General features: G+C 57.8%; 1 protein-coding gene across 1 annotated transcript in view; it reads right to left on the reverse strand.

Moving 5' to 3' along the window:
* The window catches only part of LOC145337141 (polyunsaturated fatty acid lipoxygenase ALOX15B-like), an 85,696-nt gene that overhangs the window by 35,558 nt on the left and 31,672 nt on the right, over positions 1-18,466 (reverse strand). The window contains exons 6-8 of the mRNA XM_080181926.1: positions 15,451-15,623; positions 5,548-5,691; positions 4,387-4,590 (exon numbers count right to left, since the gene is read on the reverse strand). Of these exons, the coding sequence (XP_080038052.1) occupies positions 4,387-4,590; positions 5,548-5,691; positions 15,451-15,623 (521 nt within the window). The remainder of the gene's footprint in view (positions 1-4,386; positions 4,591-5,547; positions 5,692-15,450; positions 15,624-18,466) is intronic.

Genomic DNA, 18,466 nt, shown 5'->3' on the forward strand with positions numbered 1-18,466 from the left:
GAGTATTTTTCGACAGTATTCACACAGGAAAAAGTCAGTGTAGCCGAGGAGAATATAGAGACAGAGGGTATTAAACTAGACGGGATTGAGGTACATAAGGAGGAGGTGTTAGCAATTCTGGAAAGTATGAAAATAGATAAGTCCCCTGGGCCAGATGGGATTTACCCTAGGATTCTCTGGGAGGCTAGGGGAGGAGATTGCAGAACCTTTGGCTTTAATCTTTATGCCGTCATTGTCTACAGGAATAGTGCTGGAAGGCTGGAGGATAGCAAATGTTCAAGAAGGGGAGTAGCGACAACCCTGGTAACTATAGACCAGTGAGCCTTACTTCTGTTGTGGGTAAAGGTTTGGAAAGAATTATAAGAGATAGAATTTATAATCATCTAGAAAGGAATAATTTGATGAGGGATAGTCAACATGGTTTTGTGAAGGGTAGATTGTGCCTCACAAACCTTATCGAGTTTTTTGAAAAGGTGACCAAAGAGGTGGATAAGGGTAAGGCAGTTGACGTGATGTATATGGATTTTAGCAAAGCATTTGATAAGGTTCCCCATGGTAAGCTAATGCAGATGCATGGGATTGAGGGTGATTTAGCAGTTTGGATCAGGAATTGGCTAGCTGATAGAAGACAGTGGGTGTTGGTTGATGGGAAATATTCAACCTGGAGTTCAGTTACAAGTGGTGTACCTCAGGGATCTGTTTTGGGGTCACTGCTGTTTGCCATTTTTATAAATTACCTAGATGAGGGTGTAGAAGGATGGATTAGTAAATTTGCTGATGACACCAACGTTGGAGGAGTTGTAGCCAGTGAGGATGGATGTTCCAGTTTGCAGAGGGACATAGATAAGCTGCAGAGCTGGGCCGAGAGGTGGCAAATGGAGTTTAATATGGAAAAGCGTGAGGTGATTCACTTTGGTAAGAGTAACAGGAGTACAGAATATCGGGCTAATGGAAGGACTCTTAGTAGTGTCGACGAGCAGAGAGATCTCGGGGTACATGTGCAAAGCTCCCTGCAAGTTGGCACCCAGGTTGATAAGGTTGTTAAGAAGGCGTACGGTGTGTTAGCTTTTATTGGTAGAGAGATTGAATTTCGGAACCGTGAGGTCACGTTGCAACTGTACAAAACTCTGGTGCGGCCGCACTTGGAGTATTGCGTACAGTTCTGGTCGCTGCATTATAAGAAAGATGTGGAGGCATTGGAAAGGGTGCAGAGGAGGTTTACCAGGATGTTGCCTGGTATGGTGGGAAGGTCTTATGAGGAAAGGCTGAGGGACTTGAGGTTATTTTCATTGGAGGTTAAGAGGTTAATAGAGGCATACAGGATGATCAGAGGATTAGATCGTACTGAAGATTTGTGTTCCAGAACTTGCTGCTCCCCTAGCCAAGCTCTCCCAGTACAGTGACAACACTGGCATCTACCCAACAGTGTGGAAAATTACCCAGGTACGTCCTGTACACAAAAACCAGGACAAATTCCAACCCAGCCAATTACCACCCAGTCTACTCTGGAACATCAGTAAACTGATGGAAGGGGTTATCGACAGTGCGATCCAGCAGCACCAGCTCAGCAATAACCTGCTGAGTGACGCCCAGTTTGGGTTTCGTCAGGGTCACTCAGCTCCTGACCTCATTACAGCCTTGGTTCAAACACGGAATTCCTGAGGTGAGGTGAGAGTGACAGCCCCTGGCATCGAGGCAGCATTCGACCGAGTGAGGCATCAAGGAGCCTGAGTGAAACTGGAATCAGTGGGTATCGGGTGTGGGGGGGGGAGCAAACTCTCCGCTGGTTAGAGTCAGACCTGGGACACAGGAAGGTGGTTGTGGTTGTGGAGGGTCAGTCATCTCAGCTCCAGGATATCTCTGCAGGAGTCCCTCAGGGGAGTGTCCGAGACCCCAACTATCTTCAGCTGCTTCATCAATGACCTTGGTGGAGGGGCAGCACTGCGGGGGTCCCGGGCTGGCCAGTGATCGAGCTGTGTGGGTGGGGTGGGGAGGGGTAGCACTGTGGAGGTCCCGGGCTGGCCAGTGATCGAGCTGTGTGGGTGGGGAGGGGTAGCACTGTGGGGGTCCCGGGCTGGCCAGCGATCGAGCTGTGTGGGAGGGGAGGGGAGGGGTAGCACTGTGGGGGTCCCGGGCTGGCCAGTGATCGAGCTGTGTGGGTGGGGAGGGGTAGCACTGTGGGGGTCCCGGGCTGGCCAGCGATCGAGCTGTGTGGGTGGGGAGGGGTAGCACTGTGGGGGTCCCGGGCTGGCCAGTGATCGAGCTGTGTGGGTGGGGAGGGGTAGCACTGTGGGGGTCCCGGGCTGGCCAGTGATCGAGCTGTGTGGGTGGGGAGGGGAGGGGTAGCACTGTGGGGGTCCCGGGCTGGCCAGTGATCGAGCTGTGTGGGTGGGTGGGGAGGGGTAGCACTGCGGGGGTCCCGGGCTGGCCAGTGATCGAGCTGTGTGGGTGGGGAGGGGTAGCACTGTGGGGGTCCCGGGCTGGCCAGTGATCGAGCTGTGTGGGTGGGGAGGGGAGGGGAAGCACTGTGGGGGTCCCGGGCTGGCCAGTGATCGAGCTGTGTGGGTGGGGAGGGGTAGCACTGTGGGGGTCCCGAGCTGACCAGTGATCGAGCTGTGTGGGTGGGGTGGGGAGGGGTAACACTGTGGGGGTCCCGGGCTGGCCAGTGATCGAGCTGTGTGGGTGGGGAGGGGTAGCACTGCGGGGGTCCCGGGCTGGCCAGCGATCGAGCTGTGTGGGTGGAGTGGGGAGGGGTAGCACTGCGGGGGTCCCGGGCTGGCCAGTGATCGAGCTGTGTGGGTGGGGAGGGGAGGGGTAGCACTGTGGGGGTCCCGGGCTGGCCAGTGATCGAGCTGTGTGGGTGGGTGGGGAGGGGTAGCACTGCGGGGGTCCCGGGCTGGCCAGTGATCGAGCTGTGTGGGTGGGGAGGGGAGGGGTAGCACTGTGGGGGTCCCAGGCTGGCCAGCGATCGAGCTGTGTGGGTGGGGAGGGGTAGCACTGTGGGGGTCCCGAGCTGACCAGTGATCGAGCTGTGTGGGTGGGGTGGGGAGGGGTAGCACTGTGGGGGTCCCGGGCTGGCCAGTGATCGAGCTGTGTGGGTGGGGAGGGGTAGCACTGCGGGGGTCCCGGGCTGGCCAGCGATCGAGCTGTGTGGGTGGAGTGGGGAGGGGTAGCACTGCGGGGGTCCCGGGCTGGCCAGTGATCGAGCTGTGTGGGTGGAGTGGGGAGGGGTAGCACTGCGGGGGTCCCGGGCTGGCCAGCGATCGAGCTGTGTGGGTGGGGAGGGGTAGCACTGTGGGGGTCCCGAGCTGACCAGTGATCGAGCTGTGTGGGTGGGGTGGGGAGGGGTAGCACTGTGGGGGTCCCAGGCTGGCCAGTGATCGAGCTGTGTGGGTGGGGAGGGGTAGCACTGCGGGGTCCCGGGCTGGCCAGCAATCGAGCTGTGTGGGTGGAGTGGGGAGGGGTAGCACTGCGGGGGTCCCGGGCTGGCCAGTGATCGAGCTGTGTGGGTGGAGTGGGGAGGGGTAGCACTGCGGGGGTCCCGGGCTGGCCAGCGATCGAGCTGTGTGGGTGGGGAGGGGTAGCACTGTGGGGGTCCCGGGCTGGCCAGTGATCGAGCTGTGTGGGTGGAGTGGGGAGGGGTAGCACTGTGGGGGTCCCGGGCTGGCCAGTGATCGAGCTGTGTGGGTGGAGTGGGGAGGGGTAGCACTGTGGGGGTCCCGGGCTGGCCAGTGATCGAGCTGTGTGGGTGGAGTGGGGAGGGGTAGCACTGTGGGGGTCCCGGGCTGGCCAGTGATCGAGCTGTGTGGGTGGGGAGGGGAGGGGTAGCACTGTGGGGGTCCCGGGCTGACCAGCGATCGAGCTGTGTGGGTGGGGAGGGGAGGGGTAGCACTGTGGGGGTCCCGGGCTGGCCAGTGATCGAGCTGTGTGGGTGGAGAGGGGAGGGGTAGCACTGTGGGGGTCCCGGGCTGGCCAGTGATCGAGCTGTTCAGCAAATGGGGAGACTGACGGTCCAAGGCCAGTGCGCATGCGGAAAGTTCCAGAACTGTCAAACTCCGGTGCGAATTGGGCTCTGGGCCCAGTGCTGGCAAGTGGGATTCGGTGGGCAGGCCATGGCCTTTCATGCGTCAGTACAGACTCGATGGGCCGAATGGCCTCTTCTGCACTGTAAGAATCTGTGATTTTGCTGTCACTTTTCTTGTCTTTCTCCTCCAATCGATCTTTGAGCCTCCTGTGAATGAGAAACAAGTTCTCTGCGTTGCCCAGATCCCTCGTCACAATCCCAGCTTCCCCGATCCATCCCTCAAACCTGGGAGCGCTGTCATCCGCACACTTCCCCAGGATGAAGCTCCCAACCCAGAGTCCAGCATTTCACCGGGAAATTACCTTGAAAAGAGGGTGTGCGTTTGGCAGTTTTCTCAACGTTGCGATGCAGAAGATCTCCGCAAATAGGTGTGTCTCCAACAGGTGTGACACCAACTGATGTATCTGCATGTCAGCGTGGCGAACCCAGATCTTAGCAAGCAGCCAATCGTACTTGCTGTCACTCGGAAGGAAGATGGGGTTTTGTGGTCCTGGTTCCTGGCGGATCTGTTAATTATACAGAGCGGATTGTTAGCACATTGGCTGTTCGTCAGGGCAGGGGCTGGACAGGATAAGAGGATGTTACAGTGACGGACATGGTCGTTCTCAAGAGAGACTTAGGACAGAATGCACTGAAGAACTGACGTTAGGGGGAGAAAAACCAGAGGGCATGAAAGGAGAAAAGTTTAAAGGGAATATTCGGGGGGGATTCTTCACACAGAGAGTGGTGGGAGTGTGGAATCAGCTGCCGGATAAAGTGGGAAATGTGGGCTCATTTTTAACATTTAAGAAAAACTTGGACAGGTTCATGGATGAGAGGGTGTGGAGGGATATGCTCCAAGAACAGGTCAGTGGGACTGGGCAGAAAAATGGTTCAGCACAGACAAGGAGGGCCGAACGGCCTGTTTCTGAGCTGGAACCTTCTATGGTTTCTATGGTAACTCCAAAGGTATTTTTTGAGACTGACGAAATTATGTTATTGTTTGTTAGTGAATGAACCTTATATTTATTTGAACAGCATTCCAGCAGACTCTTACTTTAATCAATATATTGCTTGTTTGGTTAAAGTTCCCGGTTGGTTAAATAAATAACTTGTTCACTTAATGTGGGGTATTTCTGTTAATGAACCTCTAAACATTAATGAAGAACAGTTCACACCTTCCCCAACACTTTTAACTGATTACAAGGTATTCCGCTTTGGGGGATTCGGCGTGGGATCCACCTTGGCATCGTAACAAGAGAAAGGCAAGAAACAAACGAAGGAGAGAATTGATAGAAAGGAAAGAAATGGATTCACAAAGAAACAGGAAAAATCTGAGTAACAGCGGCACCCAGGATGGTAAGAGCTCTACTTCCTTGTGATAAATATATAAAGGTATTTGTAAAGATTAATAACGAACACAGAAATATCCTACAAATACACAGAATCAATAGAGGTACAGATAGTCAGCAGAGGAACCATACCTGAATTGCAATGGGAATTAACTCATTCTCTGGATTCAAGTACAAAAGACACATTGGTGCTTCGAGACACTGCTGTTTTCCACAGATTGAATTGGCTGGAATCCCATCCAGCATCTCGTAATCAACAATGTAAATGTTCCCCTTCTGCAGTGAGAAGAGAAGCAGTCATTTTGGGAAAACAAAAGTTACAGTTTCATTTATCATGGGATGGCACGGTGACACAGTGAGTTAGCGCTGCTGTCTCACAGCGCCAGGGACCCGGGTTCAATCCCAGCGGCACGGTGACACAGTGAGTTAGCGCTGCTGTCTCACAGGGACCCGGGTTCAATCCCAGCGGCACGGTGACACAGTGAGTTAGCGCTGCTGTCTCACAGCGCCAGGGACCCGGGTTCAATCCCAGCGGCACGGTGACACAGTGAGTTAGCGCTGCTGTCTCACAGCGCCAGGGACCCGGGTTCAATCCCAGCGGCACGGTGACACAGTGGGTTAGCGCTGCTGCCTCACAGGGACCCGGGTTCAATCCCAGCGGCACGGTGACACAGTGGGTTAGCGCTGCTGTCTCACAGGGACCCGGGTTCAATCCCAGCGGCACGGTGACACAGTGAGTTAGCGCTGCTGTCTCACAGCGCCAGGGACCCGGGTTCAATCCCAGCGGCACGGTGACACAGTGGGTTAGCGCTGCTGCCTCACAGGGACCCGGGTTCAATCCCAGCGGCACGGTGACACAGTGGGTTAGCGCTGCTGTCTCACAGGGACCCGGGTTCAATCCCAGCGGCACGGTGACACAGTGGGTTAGCGCTGCTGTCTCACAGGGACCCGGGTTCAATCCCAGCGGCACGGTGACACAGTGGGTTAGCGCTGCTGCCTCACAGGGACCCGGGTTCAATCCCAGCGGCACGGTGACACAGTGGGTTAGCGCTGCTGCCTCACAGGGACCCGGGTTCAATCCCAGCGGCACGGTGACACAGTGGGTTAGCGCTGCTGTCTCACAGCGCCAGGGACCCGGGTTCAATCCCAGCGGCACGGTGACACAGTGGGTTAGCGCTGCTGCCTCACAGCGCCAGGGACCCGGGTTCAATCCCAGCGGCACGGTGACACAGTGGGTTAGCACTGCTGCCTCACAGGGACCCGGGTTCAATCCCAGCGGCACGGTGACACAGTGGGTTAGCGCTGCTGTCTCACAGGGACCCGGGTTCAATCCCAGCGGCATGGTGACACAGTGGGTTAGCGCTGCTGTCTCACAGGGACCCGGGTTCAATCCCAGTGGCACGGTGACACAGTGGGTTAGCGCTGCTGCCTCACAGCGCCAGGGACCCGGGTTCAATCCCAGCGGCACGGTGACACAGTGGGTTAGCACTGCTGCCTCACAGGGACCCGGGTTCAATCCCAGCGGCACGGTGACACAGTGGGTTAGCGCTGCTGTCTCACAGGGACCCGGGTTCAATCCCAGCGGCACGGTGACACAGTGGGTTAGCGCTGCTGCCTCACAGGGACCCGGGTTCAATCCCAGCGGCACGGTGACACAGTGGGTTAGCGCTGCTGTCTCACAGCGCCAGGGACCCGGGTTCAATCCCAGCGGCACGGTGACACAGTGGGTTAGCGCTGCTGCCTCACAGGGACCCGGGTTCAATCCCAGCGGCACGGTGACACAGTGGGTTAGCGCTGCTGTCTCACAGGGACCCGGGTTCAATCCCAGCGGCACGGTGACACAGTGGGTTAGCGCTGCTGTCTCACAGGGACCCGGGTTCAATCCCAGCGGCACGGTGACACAGTGGGTTAGCGCTGCTGCCTCACAGCGCCAGGGACCCGGGTTCAATCCCAGCGGCACGGTGACACAGTGGGTTAGCGCTGCTGCCTCACAGGGACCCGGGTTCAATCCCAGCGGCACGGTGACACAGTGGGTTAGCGCTGCTGCCTCACAGCGCCAGGGACCCGGGTTCAATCCCAGCGGCACGGTGACACAGTGAGTTAGCGCTGCTGTCTCACAGGGACCCGGGTTCAATCCCAGCGGCACGGTGACACAGTGGGTTAGCGCTGCTGTCTCACAGGGACCCGGGTTCAATCCCAGCGGCACGGTGACACAGTGGGTTAGCGCTGCTGCCTCACAGCGCCAGGGACCCGGGTTCAATCCCAGCAGCACGGTGACACAGTGGGTTAGCGCTGCTGCCTCACAGGGACCCGGGTTCAATCCCAGCGGCACGGTGACACAGTGGGTTAGCGCTGCTGCCTCACAGGGACCCGGGTTCAATCCCAGCGGCACGGTGACACAGTGGGTTAGCGCTGCTGCCTCACAGGGACCTGGGTTCAATCCCAGCGGCACGGTGACACAGTGGGTTAGCGCTGCTGCCTCACAGCGCCAGGGACCCGGGTTCAATCCCAGCGGCACGGTGACACAGTGGGTTAGCGCTGCTGCCTCACAGGGACCCGGGTTCAATCCCAGCGGCACGGTGACACAGTGGGTTAGCGCTGCTGCCTCACAGGGACCCGGGTTCAATCCCAGCGGCACGGTGACACAGTGGGTTAGCCCTGCTGCCTCACAGGGACCCGGGTTCAATCCCAGCGGCACGGTGACACAGTGGGTTAGCACTGCTGCCTCACAGGGACCCGGGTTCAATCCCAGCGGCACGGTGACACAGTGGGTTAGCGCTGCTGCCTCACAGGGACCCGGGTTCAATCCCAGCGGCACGGTGACACAGTGGGTTAGTGCTGCTGCCTCACAGCGCCAGGGACCCGGGTTCAATCCCAGCGGCACGGTGACACAGTGGGTTAGCACTGCTGTCTCACAGCGCCAGGGACCCGGGTTCAATCCCAGCGGCACGGTGACACAGTGGGTTAGCGCTGCTGCCTCACAGGGACCCGGGTTCAATCCCAGCGGCACGGTGACACAGTGGGTTAGCGCTGCTGCCTCACAGGGACCCGGGTTCAATCCCAGCGGCACGGTGACACAGTGGGTTAGCGCTGCTGCCTCACAGGGACCCGGGTTCAATCCCAGCGGCACGGTGACACAGTGGGCTAGCACTGCTGTCTCACAGCGCCAGGGACCCGGGTTCAATCCCAGCGGCACGGTGACACAGTGGGTTAGCGCTGCTGCCTCACAGGGACCCGGGTTCAATCCCAGCGGCACGGTGACACAGTGGGCTAGCACTGCTGTCTCACAGCGCCAGGGACCCGGGTTCAATCCCAGCGGCACGGTGACACAGTGGGTTAGCGCTGCTGTCTCACAGCGCCAGGAAGTCAGGTTCGATACCCAGCCTGGGTCACTGTGTGGAATCTGCACATTCTCCCCATGTCTCCGTTGGTTTCCTCCGTGGGCTCCAGTTTCCTCCCACAGTCTGAAAGACGTGCTGGTTAGGGTGCATTGGGCCGTGCTAAATTCTCCCTCAGTGTAACCCCAACAGGAGCCGGAGTGTGGGCGACTAGGGGGATTTTCACAGTAACTTCATTGCAGTGTTAATGTAAGCCTACTTGTGACACTGATAAATGAACTGTGATTTTGGCAGGAAATAACACTTACAGTGTTCCTGACATCAGTGAGTCCAATAAACCACTCGATTCCTATCAAACATATCGATTAACCTAACCTCTGTGACCTCTCTGTGAACTCACTAGTAAAACTGTGGAAAGCCAGTTGGAAATGGGATTGACTGGGTTTGAGGGGGTGGGGGAGATATGGAGAGTTGGTTAAACATTGCTTCCCCCTCAGAGTATCTCATCGGTGTGACCCTGACAGAACCAACAGGAGTTAGTGTGTTACATCACTTTGTTCAGGAACTCCCAGCCCAGCACAGGGAAATTAAGGAGTAAAACCGGACCACAGAGCATCCCAGAGGAATTTCCCACTGGGATATCCCTCCAAATCCAACACTGGGGAGTCAGGAGCTTCCGGGTTTCTTACCCAACACCGGAGCAGCAATATCCAAAAGACCGAATCCATTATCTTTCCTCTGTCATAAACCCATCGATACATTCACTCCGGCCATTCCCTCCCGCTCTCCGGCCATTCCCTCCCGCTCTCCGGCCATTCCCTCCCGCTCTCCGGCCATTCCCTCCTGCTCTCCGGCCATTCCCTCCTGCTCTCCGGCCATTCCCTCCTGCTCTCCGGCCATTCCCTCCTGCTCTCCGGCCATTCCCTCCTGCTCTCCGGCCATTCCCTCCTGCTCTCCGGCCATTCTCTCTCTCTCTCCGGCCATTCTCTCTCTCTCTCTCTCCGGCCATTCTCTCTCTCTCTCTCTCCGGCCATTCTCTCTCTCTCTCTCTCCTGCCATTCTCTCTTTCTCTCCGGCCATTCTCTCTCTCTCTCTCTCCGGCCATTCTCTCTCTCTCTCTCTCCGGCCATTCTCTCTCTCTCTCTCTCCGGCCATTCTCTCTCTCTCTCTCCGGCCATTCCCTCCCGCTCTCCGGCCATTCCCTCCTGCTCTCCGGCCATTCCCTCCCACTCTCCGGCCATTCTCTCTCTCTCTCTCTCCGGCCATTCTCTCTCTCTCTCTCTCCGGCCATTCTCTCTCTCTCTCTCTCTCTCTCCGGCCATTCTCTCTCTCTCTCTCTCCGGCCATTCTCTCTCTCTCTCTCTCCGGCCATTCTCTCTCTCTTTCTCTCCGGCCATTCTCTCTCTCTCTCTCCGGCCATTCCCTCCCGCTCTCCGGCCATTCTCTCTCTCTCTCTCTCCGGCCATTCTCTCTCTCTCTCTCTCCGGCCATTCTCTCTCTCTCTCTCTCCGGCCATTCTCTCTCTCTCCGGCCATTCTCTCTCTCTTTCTCTCCGGCCATTCTCTCTCTCTCTCTCTCCGGCCATTCTCTCTCTCTCTCTCTCCGGCCATTCTCTCTCTCTCTCTCTCCGGCCATTCCCTCCCGCTCTCCGGCCATTCTTTCTCTCTCTCTCCGGCCATTCTCTCTCTCTCTCTCTCCGGCCATTCTCTCTCTCTCTCTCTCCGGCCATTCCCTCCCGCTCTCCGGCCATTCTTTCTCTCTCTCTCCGGCCATTCTCTCTCTCTCTCTCTCCGGCCATTCTCTCTCTCTCTCTCTCCGGCCATTCCCTCCCGCTCTCCGGCCATTCTCTCTCTCTCTCTCCGGCCATTCTCTCTCTCCGGCCATTCTCTCTCTCTCTATCTCTGGCCATTCCCTCTCTCTCTCTCTCTGGCCATTCTCTCTCTCTCTCTCTCCGGCCATTCTCTCTCTCTCTCTCCGGCCATTCTCTCTCTCTCTCTCCGGCCATTCTCTCTCTCTCTCTCTCCGGCCATTCTCTCTCTCTCTCTCTCCGGCCATTCTCTCTCTCTCTCTCTCCGGCCATTCTCTCTCTCTCTCTCTCCGGCCATTCTCTCTCTCTCTCTCCGGCCATTCTCTCTCTCTCTCTCTCCGGCCATTCTCTCTCTCTCTCTCTCCGGCCATTCTCTCTCTCTCTCTCTCCGGCCATTCTCTCTCTCTCTCTCTCCGGCCATTCTCTCTCTCTCTCTCCGGCCATTCTCTCTCTCTCTCTCCGGCCATTCTCTCTCTCTCTCTCTCCGGCCATTCTCTCTCTCTCTCTCCGGCCATTCTCTCTCTCTCTCTCTCCGGCCATTCTCTCTCTCTCTCTCTCTCTGGCCATTCTCTCTCTCTCTCTCCGGCCATTCTCTCTCTCTCTCTCCGGCCATTCTCTCTCTCTCTCTCCGGCCATTCTCTCTCTCTCTCTCTCTCCGGCCATTCTCTCTCTCTCTCTCTCCGGCCATTCTCTCTCTCTCTCTCCGGCCATTCTCTCTCTCTCTCTCCGGCCATTCTCTCTCTCTCTCTCTCTCCGGCCATTCTCTCTCTCTCTCTCTCTCCGGCCATTCTCTCTCTCTCTCTCCGGCCATTCTCTCTCTTTCTCTCCTGCCATTCTCTCTCTTTCTCTCCGGCCATTCTCTCTCTCTCTCTCTCCGGCCATTCCCTCCCGCTCTCCGGCCATTCTCTCTCTCTCTCCGGCCATTCTCTCTCTCTGGCCATTCTCTCTCTCTCTCTCTCCGGCCATTCTCTCTCTCTCTCTCTCCGGCCATTCTCTCTCTCTCTCCGGCCATTCTCTCTCTCTCTCTCTCCGGCCATTCTCTCTCTCCGGCCATTCTCTCTCTCTCTCTCCGGCCATTCTCTCTCTCTCTCTCTCCGGCCATTCTCTCTCTCTCTCTCTCCGGCCATTCTCTCTCTCTCTCTCCGGCCATTCTCTCTCTCTCTCTCCGGCCATTCTCTCTCTCTCTCGCTCTCCGGCCATTCTCTCTCTCTCTCTCTCCGGCCATTCTCTCTCTCTCTCTCCGGCCATTCTCTCTCTCTTTCTCTCCGGCCATTCCCTCTCTCTCTCTCCGGCCATTCTCTCTCTCTCTCTCTCCGGCCATTCTCTCTCTCTCTCTCTCCGGCCATTCTCTCTCTCTCTCTCCGGCCATTCCCTCTCTCTCTCTCCGGCCATTCTCTCTCTCTCTCTCCGGCCATTCCCTCTCTCTCTCTCCGGCCATTCTCTCTCTCTCTCTCTCCGGCCATTCTCTCTCTCTCTCTCCGGCCATTCTCTCTCTCTCTCTCCGGCCATTCTCTCTCTCTCTCTCTCCGGCCATTCTCTCTCTCTCTCTCTCCGGCCATTCTCTCTATCTCTCTCCGGCCATTCTCTCTCTTTCTCTCCTGCCATTCTCTCTCTCTCTCTCTCCGGCCATTCTCTCTCTATCTCTCTCCGGCCATTCTCTCTCTCTTTCTCTCCGGCCATTCTCTCTCTCTCCGGCCATTCCCTCCCGCTCTCCGGCCATTCTCTCTCTCTCTCTCCGGCCATTCTCTCTCTCTCTCTCTCCGGCCATTCCCTCCCGCTCTCCGGCCATTCTCTCTCTCTCTCTCTCCGGCCATTCTCTCTCTCTCTCTCTCCGGCCATTCTCTCTCTCTCTCTCCGGCCATTCTCTCTCTCTCTCTCTCCGGCCATTCTCTCTCTCTCTCTCCGGCCATTCTCTCTCTCTCTCTCTCCGGCCATTCTCTCTCTCTCTCGCTCTCCGGCCATTCTCTCTCTCTCTCTCTCCGGCCATTCTCTCTCTCTCTCTCCGGCCATTCTCTCTCTCTCTCTCTCCGGCCATTCTCTCTCTCTCTCTCCGGCCATTCTCTCTCTCTCTCTCTCCGGCCATTCTCTCTCTCTCTCTCTCCGGCCATTCTCTCTCTCTCTCTCCGGCCATTCTCTCTCTCTCTCTCTCCGGCCATTCTCTCTCTCTCTCTCCGGCCATTCTCTCTCTCTCTCTCTCCGGCCATTCTCTCTCTCTCTCTCTCCGGCCATTCTCTCTCTCTCTCTCTCCGGCCATTCTCTCTCTCTCTCTCCGGCCATTCTCTCTCTCTCTCTCCGGCCATTCTCTCTCTCTCTCTCCGGCCATTATGAAGTATTATTATTATTGCCCCTATGGATTGGGCAGGGTGGGTGGAAGAATCTCGAGCTAGGCTTGTCTACCTGGACACGGGTGTCTCTGTGTTAAAGTGACATTGTTTCTAGTGCGGGTGACGAACTGCCCAATAGCTCCTGGACCAGGAGGGGCTTACTGCCCAGGGGTCGCCTGACTCATACTCTTAAAGGGGCAGTCCACAGATCACACAAAACTCTGGAATTCGTTCCCTAAACCTCTCTGCCCCTGGTTAAGACAGGAAGCTATCTCTTTGTGTCCCAGTGCCTCCTTACATGGCTCATAATCAGATATGGTTTTGATAATACCTGTGAGGAGGTTTTTATATTCGAGGTTCTGATATAATGAACATGTTGTTATTGTTTGTACACAATGGGCGGGATCTTTCCAGCCTCGCTCGTCCCGAGACCGGAACGTACCACCAAGGTCAACGGACTTTCCCACCGTCTGTCCCTCGCCTGCTCTAATTCCCGTGACGGGCGGGAGAGTAAAATTCCAGCCTGTAAACTATCGGAGTTCTGCACTGGTTGGTGACAAACTGAAGCTTGGGGACATCACTGTGATCTTTAGCAATGTGGGACGTTTCTCTGTCACGGTGAGGCTCTGTGCAACGGCGCGGTGAGGTCCTGTGTAACGGTGTGGTGAGGTCCTGTGTAACGGTGTGGTGAGGTCCTGTGTAACGGCGCGGTGAGGTCCTGTGTAACGGCGCGGTGAGCTCCTGTGTAACGGCGCGGTGAGCTCCTGTGTAACGGCGCGGTGAGGTCCTGTGTAACGGCGCGGTGAGGTCCTGTGTAACGGCGCGGTGAGCTCCTGTGTAACGGCGCGGTGAGGTCCTGTGTAACGGTGTGGTGAGGTCCTGTGTAACGGTGTGGTGAGGTCCTGTGTAACGGTGTGGTGAGGTCCTGTGTAACGGCGCGGTGAGGTCCTGTGTAACGGCGCGGTGAGGTCCTGTGTAACGGCGCGGTGAGCTCCTGTGTAACGGCGCGGTGAGCTCCTGTGTAATGGTGTGGTGAGCTCCTGTGTAACGGCGCGGTGAGCTCCTGTGTAACGGCGTGGTGAGGTCCTGTGTAATGGCGCGGTGAGGTCCTGTGTAATGGTGTGGTGAGCTCCTGTGTAACGGTGCGGTGAGCTCCTGTGTAACGGTGTGGTGAGGTCCTGTGTAACGGCGCGGTGAGGTCCTGTGTAACGGCGCGGTGAGCTCCTGTGTAACGGTGTGGTGAGGTCCTGTGTAACGGCGCGGTGAGGTCCTGTGTAACGGCGTGGTGAGGTCCTGTGTAACGGTGCGGTGAGGTCCTGTGTAACGGTGCGGTGAGCTCCTGTGTAACGGCGCGGTGAGGTCCTGTGTAACGGCGCGGTGAGGTCCTGTGTAACGGCGCGGTGAGCTCCTGTGTAACGGTGCGGTGAGCTCCTGTGTAACGGCGCGGTGAGGTCCTGTGTAACGGCGCGGTGAGGTCCTGTGTAACGGCGCGGTGAGCTCCTGTGTAACGGCGCGGTGAGGTCCTGTGTAACGGCGCGGTGAGGTCCTGTGTAACGGCGCGGTGAGGTCCTGTGTAACGGCGCGGTGAGGTCCTGTGTAACGGCGCGGTGAGCTCCTGTGTAACGGTGCGGTGAGGTCCTGTGTAACGGCGCGGTGAGCTCCTGTGTAACGGCGCGGTGAGGTCCTGTGTAACGGCGCGGTGAGGTCCTGTGTAACGGCGCGGTGAGGTCCTGTGTAACGGCGCGGTGAGCTCCTGTGTAACGGCGCGGTGAGCTCCTGTGTAACGGCGCGGTGAGGTCCTGTGTAACGGCGCGGTGAGGTCCTGTGTAACGGCGCGGTGAGGTCCTGTGTAACGGCGCAGTGAGGTCCTCTGTAACGGCGCGGTGAGGTCCTGTGTAACGGCGCGGTGAGGTCCTGTGTAACGGTGCGGTGAGCTCCTGTGTAACGGCGCGGTGAGGTCCTGTGTAACGGCGCGGTGAGGTCCTGTGTAACGGCGCGGTGAGGTCCTGTGTAACGGCGCGGTGAGGTCCTGTGTAACGGCACGGTAAGGTCCTGTGTAACGGCGCGGTGAGGTCCTGTGTAACGGCGCGGTGAGGTCCTGTGTAACGGCGCGGTGAGGTCCTGTGTAACGGCGCGGTGAGGTCCTGTGTAACGGCGCGGTGAGGTCCTGTGTAACGGCACGGTGAGGTCCTGTGTAACGGCGCGGTGAGGTCCTGTGTAACGGCGCGGTGAGGTCCTGTGTAACGGCGCGGTGAGGTCCTGTGTAACGGCGCGGTGAGGTCCTGTGTAACGGTGCGGTGAGGTCCTGTGTAACGGCGCGGTGAGGTCCTGTGTAACGGCGCGGTGAGGTCCTGCGTAATGGCGCGGTGAGCTCCTGTGTAACGGCGCGGTGAGCTCCTGTGTAACGGCGCGGTGAGGTTCTGTGTAACGGCGCGGTGAGCTCCTGTGTAACGGCGCGGTGAGCTCCTGTGTAACGGCGCGGTGAGGTCCTGTGTAACGGCGCGGTGAGGTCCTGTGTAACGGCACGGTGAGGTCCTGTGTAACGGCGCAGTCACATCACACTCACCTGCAGTTCCTCTTGGAGAGTGGTACCTGGCCCAAGGGAAGGGGTGACCATCTCATCTGTAACGGGGAACTTTGATGGGAGGTGTGTGCATTGTTTGATGAGTTGAGGGTTGGACCCATTCATGAACTGATAGCCAAAGAAGGTGTCTTTTTTCCAATGTTTTAAAACATACGCTGTACAAGACACAAGCCAGAGACATTGTTCACCTTGGGCAGTGCATTCCCCCCTTGCTCCTCCAGCCCGTACACCCCATCAACATCAGCAGCCGTCACCCCAGAGACATCACCAACCCACAATGGTTCAGGGTTTGCCAGCGGAAGTCACTCCTGCTCCAATACTTGCTGTGCTGCGAACGGAACTGGCCTTCCCACAGCATTTAAACCCCCGTCCCTTCCAGGGAATCACCTTGGAAAGCTCCGCTGTACTCTGTCCACGGTGAGGATATCTTTCAGTGGGAAGAAGACCAATGTTCCCAGCTGTGGGAGCACCAGAGACTCAGAGAGGCCCTGCAGTTGAGGAGGAGGCCATTCAGTCCATCGAACCTGTACCGACCCCAATCCCTATTCCCGTAACCCCACACATTTACCCTGCTAATCCCCCTGACACTAAGAGGGCAGAGGTTTAAGGTGAAGGGGGGGGGGATACAAAAGTGTCCAGAGGGGCAATTTTTTCTCACAGTGTCTGGAACGAGCTGCCAGAGGCAGGAGTAGAGACAGGTACAATTTTATCTTTTACAAAGCATTTAGACAGTTATACGGGTACGATGAGTTCAGAGGGATATGGGGCAAATACAGGAAATTGGGATTAGCTTAGGGGTTTCAAAAAAGGGCAGCATGGACAAGTTGGGCCGAAGGGCCTGTTTCCGTGATATAAACCCCCTCCCTATCTCTGTACCGCTCCCTCCAGCCCCTCCCTATCTCTATACCGCTCCCTCCAGCCCCTCCCTATCTCTGTACCGTTCCCTCCAGCCCCTCCCTATCTCTATACCGTTCCCTCCAGCCCCTCCCTATCTCTATACCGCTCCCTCCAGCCCCTCCCTATCTCTGTACCGTTCCCTCCAGCCCCTCCCTATCTCTATACCGCTCCCTCCAGCCCCTCCCTATCTCTGTACCGTTCCCTCCAGCCCCTCCCTATCTCTATACCGTTCCCTCCAGCCCCTCCCTATCTCTATACCGCTCCCTCCAGCCCCTCCCTATCTCTATACCGCTCCCTCCAGCCCCTCCCTATCTCTATACCGCTCCCTCCAGCCCCTCCCTATCTCTATACCGTTCCCTCCAGCCCCTCCCTATCTCTGTACCGTTCCCTCCAGCCCCTCCCTATCTCTGTACCGTTCCCTCCAGCCCCTCCCTATCTCTGTACCGTTCCCTCCAGCCCCTCCCTATCTCTGTACCGTTCCCTCCAGCCCCTCCCTATCTCTATACCGCTCCCTCCAGCCCCTCCCTATCTCTATACCGTTCCCTCCAGCCCCTCCCTATCTCTGTACCGCTCCCTCCAGCCCCTCCCTATCTCTGTACCGCTCCCTCCAGCCCCTCCCTATCTCTGTACCGTTCCCTCCAGCCCCTCCCTATCTCTATACCGCTCCCTCCAGCCCCTCCCTATCTCTATACCGTTCCCTCCAGCCCCTCCCTATCTCTGTACCGCTCCTTCCAGCCCCTCCCTATCTCTGTACCGCTCCCTCCAGCCCCTCCCTATCTCTATACCGCTCCTTCCAGCCCCTCCCTATCTCTATACCGTTCCCTCCAGCCCCTCCCTATCTCTATACCGTTCCCTCCAGCCCCTCCCTATCTCTATACCGTTCCCTCCAGCCCCTCCCTATCTCTATACTGCTCCCTCCAGCCCCTCCCTATCTCTATACCGTTCCCTCCAGCCCCTCCCTATCTCTATACCACTCCCTCCAGCCCCTCCCTATCTCTGTACCGTTCCCTCCAGCCCCTCCCTATCTCTATACCGTTCCCTCCAGCCCCTCCCTATCTCTGTACCGCTCCCTCCAGCCCCTCCCTATCTCTATACCGTTCCCTCCAGCCCCTCCCTATCTCTATACCGTTCCCTCCAGCCCCTCCCTATCTCTATACCGTTCCCTCCAGCCCCTCCCTATCTCTATACCGCTCCTTCCAGCCCCTCCCTATCTCTGTAACCTCCTCCAGCCCCCTACACCCCTCCCTATCTCTGTTACCTCCTCCAGCCCCCAACACCCCCTCCCTATCTCTGTAACCCCCTACACCCCCTCCCTATCTCAGTAACCCCCCCAGCCCCCTACACCTCCTCCCTATCTCTGTACCTCCACCAGCCCCCTACACCCCCTCCCTATCTCTGTAACCCCCTCCAGCCCCCTACACCCCCTCCCTATCTCTGTAACCTCCTCCAGCCCCCTACACCCCCTCCCTATCTCTGTAACCTCCTCCAGCCCCCTACACCCCCTCCCTACCTCTGTAACCTCCTCCAGCCCCCTACACCCCCTCCCTATCTCTGTAACCTCCTCCAGCCCCTACACCCCCTCCCTATCTCTGTAACCTCCTCCAGCCCCTACACCCCCTCCCTATCTCGGTAACCCCCTCCAGCCCCCTACACCCCCTCCCTATCTCTGTAACCTCCTCCAGCCCCCTACACCCCCTCCCTATCTCTGTAACCTCCTCCAGCCCCCTACACCCCCTCCCTACCTCTGTAACCTCCTCCAGCCCCCTACACCCCCTCCCTATCTCTGTAACCTCCTCCAGCCCCTACACCCCCTCCCTATCTCTGTAACCTCCTCCAGCCCCTACACCCCCTCCCTATCTCGGTAACCTCCTCCAGCCCCCTACACCTCCTCCCTATCTCTGTAACCTCCTCCAGCCCCCTACACCCCCTCCCTATCTCTGTAACCCCCTCCAGCCCCTACACCCCCTCCCTATCTCTATAACCTCCTCTAGCCCCTACACCCCCTCCCTATCTCTGCAACCTCCTCCAGCCCCCTACACCCCCTCCCTATCTCTATAACCTCCTCCAGCCCCTACACCCCTTCCCTATCCCAGTAACTTCC

This window comes from Carcharhinus amblyrhynchos, unplaced genomic scaffold (assembly GCF_965287045.1).
Source record: "Carcharhinus amblyrhynchos unplaced genomic scaffold, sCarAmb.v2.hapA scaffold_43, whole genome shotgun sequence".
NCBI lineage: Eukaryota > Metazoa > Chordata > Chondrichthyes > Carcharhiniformes > Carcharhinidae > Carcharhinus > Carcharhinus amblyrhynchos.